Consider the following 6,307-nt stretch of genomic DNA (forward strand, 5'->3'; position numbering starts at 1 on the left):
TTTCCAAGTCAAGATGGTGAGTGGTTTGGAGAGGAACTTGCAGGTGGTGATGTTCCTATGTACCTGCTGCCCTTGCCCTTTTGGGTGGTAGTGGTTGTGGGTTTGGAAAGTGCTATGTAAGATTTTTGGTGAATTTCTGCAGTGCATCTTGTGGATGATTCACACTGTTGCAATTGCATGTCTGTTTGTGGAGAGAATGAATGTTTGAGGACATGGTGGCCATCAAGCAGGCTGTTTCATTATTGGGGCTGCATTCATCCAGACCAGTGGGGATTATTCCATCAAATTCCTGACTTGTACTTTGTAGTTGATGGAGAGGTTTTGGGAAGTCGGAAGGTGAGTTACTCACTGCAGCCTTTGCTCTTGTAGCTTCTATATTAATGTGGTTAGTCCAAATCAATTTCTGATAAGTGGCAACCCCAGGAAGTTGATAATGGGGGAGTTCAGTAATGGTAGTGCCCTTGAATGCCCTGGCGCGATGGTTAGATTGTCTCTTTTTCTTATTGAAGGTGGTTACTTGTGTGGCATGAATGTTACTTACCATTTGTCAGCCCAAGTCTGGGTATTGTCCAAATCTTGCTGCATTTGGATATGGACTGCTTTAATATCTGAGGAGTCACAAATGTTGCCATACAGTCTGCAACCATGAGCAGATATCCCCACATCTGACCTTAAGATAGAAGGAAGGTCATTGATGAAGCAGCAAGATGATTGGGCTGAGGGCACTAACCTGATGAATTTCTGCTGCAATGACTGACCTCCAACAGTGCGACTGTCTTCGTGGATGTCAGGAATGACTCCAAATAGCAGAGACTGATTCCCATTGATTTCAGTTTTGCTCGGGTTCATTGATGCAGACTTGGCCAAACGTGGCCTTGATGTCAGGCAGTCTTTTTTTTTGTTCACCTGAGCTTCAGCAGTTTGGCTACAGCACACCTATTGCACATCTTGTGCATAAAGTAAATTTTTGTGAAAAACAACTAGATTAAAGAGAAAAGTTGCAGTCAGGATTCTCACATGATTATTTCCATTGAATTGCTGGGAGATTGTGAGCCCTGTTATGAGTTCTCTTGGTTTCATAGCCTCCGAGATGAAGTGACCACTTAGAAAAAGTTGTAGAGGGTTGACATTGGCTGAAGGTGTGTAGGAAGAGTTGATGCTTTCAGTAAACGAAAGAAAATTAGAGAAAAGGAAACCGTTTTTTTTTAATTGACCCAATAATCTATTGAAACTTTCAGAATGTTGGGACCAGGATCCTCACGTCCGTCCAAATTTCGCTACCATTTTGGAGCAACTAACTGCTATTGAGGCCACAGTCATAACAGATTTACCCCAGGAATCATTTCACTCCATGCAAGATGATTGGAAAATGGAAATACAGCAAATGTTTAATGAGCTGAGGACAAAGGAAAAAGTGAGTTTTTTTTTTAAACTTTACACTTTTACAAGAGTTTAGACATTTATATTTCTAGTCCTAAAGTAGACCTGGAACAGATAAACTAGATTGATGATTCCATGTAGTGGCTAAGAGAGCACTGTAATGTTCAAGATGCTGCTCTCCAGATAAGGGTCTTAGACGCTTTTTGTCTATTCCATTGAGGTGGACGTCAAAAGATGGCCCTATTTAATGAAGAGCAATAAATTTTCCTGATGTCCACTGTTTGGTCTGCACATGGCTCCAACCCAAAAAAAACTTAGTGTTCAGTTTCCTCTTGTCATGTATATGTGAAACTTAATCTTAAAATTCATAGAAATGGTGGTGAACTTTGTGGATCAGAGCATGTTTAACAAATCTGTTTATAGTTGCAATACATGGTCCAAACTGAGAGAACAGCTTGGCTGGATTCAGTAACTTCTGTGCTGTAAATTACTCTGAATCTCTTTACTTCTTGATCATTTAAAAGTACAGCTGGTTCTGCTATAATGGGCATTTCTTCAATGTGAATTGGCTATAACATGATTGAAGAATTTAGACTATTATTTGTAGAACGCAAAATTTCCTTGCCTGTTTTGGCTATAACGCAATTCTAGTCCCATCAGTTTAAATGGTGCTGCTATGTTTTTATAACAAGAACAGAACTATCGCGTTATATCAGAACTGACTGTAGGAACAAATCTACATCTGGTTAGGGTGTGCACTGTATAGTGGATAATCTGAATCTTGTTGTTAGGACATAACTTTAATGTTAAATGGATGCTCTGTAATAGCATAAGGAATAACGTAACATTTTGAGGGCCTACAATGTAAAAGCACTGATGTTTTGAATCTGTTTATCTTCTTTTGAAAGATATGTCTGATAACCCTCTATTCAAAAGAAATACACAGTAGATACAAAATTCCTATCCTCTCGCATTTGTGATTTTGTCTTTTTAGTGCAAGATCTAATTTGGGTATGGGAAGCTCAGAAGATTCAGCCTATAGTCCCACCAATTCACAAAGGAAAATGGGCTAGCATTCTGCAATTCTGAATATTCCACAGTCACTTCACTGCAAAGAAATTCATTGTGTCAGGAGTTGTAAGACTGTATAATTTGACTTGGTGCCAAATAAATGTGACTTTTTTTTGCTGCCAATCCTGTATCATCATCATTCCGTCATTGCTGACATCTGAAATGATTGTCATTCTCATGATGTACTGCATGAAGTTTACTCCAGATTCTGTTGGATAACTCTGCAGTTTGGTTTTAATCTGAATTATGCTTTAATTTGATTACAGTATACTTGTAATTGGGTGAGGATTCCATTTATTTTTCCTGAACTGTGTAATACTTCCCAGTAGATTTAGGATCATAAGTCTATTAGGCCATAGAAAATAGGAACAGGAGTAGGCTGTTCAGCCCCTCAAACCTGCTCCACCATCCAATAGGATCAATTAATTAGGATTGTTTTGGAAGTAGTATGTTACCACAATTTCTCATTTATTAATATAGTAAATAAGTACTGTGACACAATTGTTGAAAATAACTTCAGACTGTTAGTCCTGCCTATCTGTGCCCTCGAAACATCGCAAATTTAAAATCTACAATCTCATATCAATCTCTATATGGTCTCACAGCTATCTCTGAAATGTTCTCCAGTAGTCTAGATACCCGAACTTGAAATCTTGCTCCTCAGATTGTGACCTTTTTCTCATGGCGCAACCCCTCCCAAATATATGCACTCGCATGAGCATGCACACACAACTTTAACCAATGTTGATGGTGCATTTAGCTGCCTAAACCCCACATACTCTGTAATAAACTTCCAAAATCCTCCTATTGCTCCACCACCCACCCCTCGTGATTAAATCTCACCGTAAAATCTACCTGTAACTAAACTTGTCACTCTTCTAAATATTTTCTTATTTAGTACCTTTTATTATGTGAAACACCTTGACATTTTGATTTTATGTTAGACATTCTCTAATTAACATAAATTTAATGGATCCAACAATGTCTTTTGAGCTGTTTAACATAGTGCAAATTTATTTTTTAAATTGTGCACAAGGTCAAGGATTTTAATTCTCATTCTCACTGATCTTGTGTTTTATTGTGATCTGGTTCCAATTAACCCCAGACTTGGCAATGAACTTTAGCTTTCTTCTGTTGTTCCTAGGAGTTGCGATCACGAGAGGAGGAACTGACGAGGGCAGAGCTCCAACAGAAGTCCCACGAAGAGCTGCTGAAGAGACGGGAACAACAACTGGCAGAACGGGAAATTGACGTGTTGGAGCGTGAGCTGAACATTCTCATCTTCCAGCTGAACCAAGAGAAACCAAAAGTGAAGAAAAGAAAAGGCAAGTTCAAGAGAAACCGGCTAAAGCTAAAAGATGGAAACCGAATCAGTTTACCTTCAGGTATGGAGTTAAAGACTATGAGGTCTGGGTCTGCACACAGAATATTCTTACCAAGCTAAATTGAAATTTCAGGCTGATGAAAGTGTATACTTAAATTAAAATCCATGTAGCAGTTTCTGGCAGATGCAGAGTTGAATCTTCCTATCACTGGATTGTTCAACTCTGGTCACTATTTAGTGAACCCTGCTAGATGTTACATGTGTTTAGATGTTGGGTGAGAGCAGAGTGAATTTGTCATACCCCAGCAGTCAAATAGCCTGCCATCACTCACTCACTCCACGCTGTCTCACTTTTTCACCTTCTGCATGAGTAATGTCGTGCTCTACTGGAGTCTGAACAAGGACCTTTCCAGTTCTTTAGCCCTTTGCTTTTGATCCACTAACTATCTGTCCTGATAGCAGCATTCACTTTCTTTATCTCAAGTCTCTTAGGTAGGTATCTTGCATAGGATTTAAGACTTTGAGGATGTAAATCACAGCCAGTCCATGCTAATATTAATGCTTCACATGAACCTTGTTCTATCTTTCCTTATCTATATCTATTGTTGTATTCGTCTATTGCATTTTTTGTTATATGCTTGTCCAGGTTCCTCTTGAAAGCATCTGTAGTAATCTGTCTTCAGCTGCTTCCTGTGCTAGCATAGTCCACCACATTGTCACCAGTCTTTGGAAAAAGACATTTCTTTTGAGCACCCTATTGGATTCATGCTTTATTGATTACTCTGGTTATGATCTTCTCTGCAAAGTAAGTGTCCTCTCTGTAATCACTCTACCAAAGCCTTTCATAATTTTAAAGATTTCTATTAGAGCACCCCTCCGTTTCCTTTTTGCAGGAGAAAGGGAACTCAGTTTGTCAATTTTTTTTTTGCAGGTATGTTTTGCAACATTTAGCCCAAATCTGAATACCTGTGTGAACACCAACTACTAACTTTAACTAAAATTTCACATTTCTTCACATATGGAAAGAGCGCTGCTGTCACTCCACCAACAATCCAACCATAACTTGGACTCCATATTTACAATTCTTTCTCTCAAGCCATTCTTCTAGCCTATTGGTATCTCAGTTTTGGCTTCTGTTTACTGCTATTGCCAAACTTCCTGTAGCCCAATGCAAAATTACAACCATAATTCACTTTTTCTTGTGTTTTTTTAATCCTCCTTCAAGCTGTATTGCTACAGTATTTAACACTTAAAGATATGCCAACTTAAAAGCATCTCAGTACAATTTTATCTTTAATTATGGAAATATGTCAATGACATATGAAGCCTTGGCACTAAGGTTCGATAATCAGTTTAGCGTAAATTCTCTATTTTTCAATTCTGTTCCTTTAAAAATGAAGCTTAATAGTTTTGATAACTAACTAACCACATCATTTCCTTATTCAAATACACGATCTATTATTTCTCTGAAGAATTTCAGAAGATTGGTCAAGGAAAACCTGTATTGATTGATCGGTGTTAAGCTGGTGCTCCAAGTGCTTAGTATTTCAACAATGATATTGCATATCAGACATAGCTGTGATGGATCATCTTCAGTGTCTTGATTTTTTTCACATTGATAGATTTTCAGCATAAGATCACTGTTCAAGCTTCTCCAACTCTCGACAAGCGGAAAAGTTTGAATGGCAGCAGTTATAGTCCACCGAGCAGCCCCACCATTATCCCAAGACTAAGAGCTATACAGCGTAAGTGCAGTGCTGGTTACATCAATCGTGTGTGTTATAATAGTTTTGTACTGCTTGCCAATTAAGACAGGTGACAGAGAAATGAATGAAACTGATTCCTTATTTGTTTAATTATCTCTGTGTGTAATCTTCCTTTTATATAAAAGGTCAGCATTTTTTTCTTTGCTCACGGGATGTGGTATTGCTGGCAAAGCCAGTATTTATTGACCATTTTAAATTTTCTTTTAAAAGCTGGCAGTCCATATTTTGTACATAATCCAGTGTCCAAATGGTCTCAGGAAGCTTGTATATCTACAGTATATTTTCCTCAGGTTCAAATTCTGCACCAAAATGTTAGTTTTTATTTCTCTTGGTGTTCATGACCATCCAAAAAGATCTAGGAAAAAGACCACATATTTCCTAAATCCAATGTAGCTAACCAATTTGCAGCATTAGTACCATTTTGATGATGGGCTCTGATTTTTTTTTGTCAGCACAATTCTGTTGCCTATTTTTGCCTGCTTCACTTTGACCATAAATCCCACAAGTTCTGGCTAGTAACTTCTATTTGGCATCCTTTTAATGTCAGCGTCTGGCTTTGGCATCTGCATCATGTTTCAAACTTTCTCACAACTGATACTTTGCATTGACCATTTATACGTTCATCTTACATTCAGCTATGCAAAGCCTTGCTGAGCAAGGTTCATATTCGAATAGTCTGTACAGCAAAATGTTTGCAATATAATCCTTTTATTGTGCTGTAATAAGTCTTTGACAAATATAGTGTTCTGAGCAGTAGGATTCCAGA

General features: G+C 38.1%; 1 protein-coding gene across 1 annotated transcript; it reads left to right on the top strand.

Moving 5' to 3' along the window:
- Positions 1-1,193: 1,193 nt before the first annotated feature.
- On the top strand, positions 1,194-5,600 carry LOC122546892 (mitogen-activated protein kinase kinase kinase 21-like). The gene is made up of 3 exons (XM_043685508.1): positions 1,194-1,414; positions 3,596-3,836; positions 5,398-5,600. The coding sequence occupies exons 1-3, from the start codon at positions 1,352-1,354 to the stop codon at positions 5,583-5,585; spliced, it is 492 nt and encodes a 163-aa protein (XP_043541443.1). The 5' UTR covers positions 1,194-1,351; the 3' UTR covers positions 5,586-5,600.
- Positions 5,601-6,307: the final 707 nt, after the last annotated feature.

The sequence above is a fragment of the Chiloscyllium plagiosum genome, unplaced genomic scaffold (assembly GCF_004010195.1).
Source record: "Chiloscyllium plagiosum isolate BGI_BamShark_2017 unplaced genomic scaffold, ASM401019v2 scaf_3318, whole genome shotgun sequence".
Lineage (NCBI taxonomy): Eukaryota > Metazoa > Chordata > Chondrichthyes > Orectolobiformes > Hemiscylliidae > Chiloscyllium > Chiloscyllium plagiosum.

What these genes read in the sequence shown, in the direction of transcription:
- LOC122546892 (XM_043685508.1), top strand. Translation starts at nt 1,352, where the DNA reads ATGCAAGATGATTGGAAAATGGAAATACAGCAAATGTTTAATGAGCTG. An exon ending in AGCTGAGGACAAAGGAAAAA is followed by an intron (nt 1,415 to 3,595) that starts GTGAGTTTTTTT and finishes TGTTGTTCCTAG; the next exon opens with GAGTTGCGATCACGAGAGGA. An exon ending in CCGAATCAGTTTACCTTCAG is followed by an intron (nt 3,837 to 5,397) that starts GTATGGAGTTAA and finishes TCACATTGATAG; the next exon opens with ATTTTCAGCATAAGATCACT.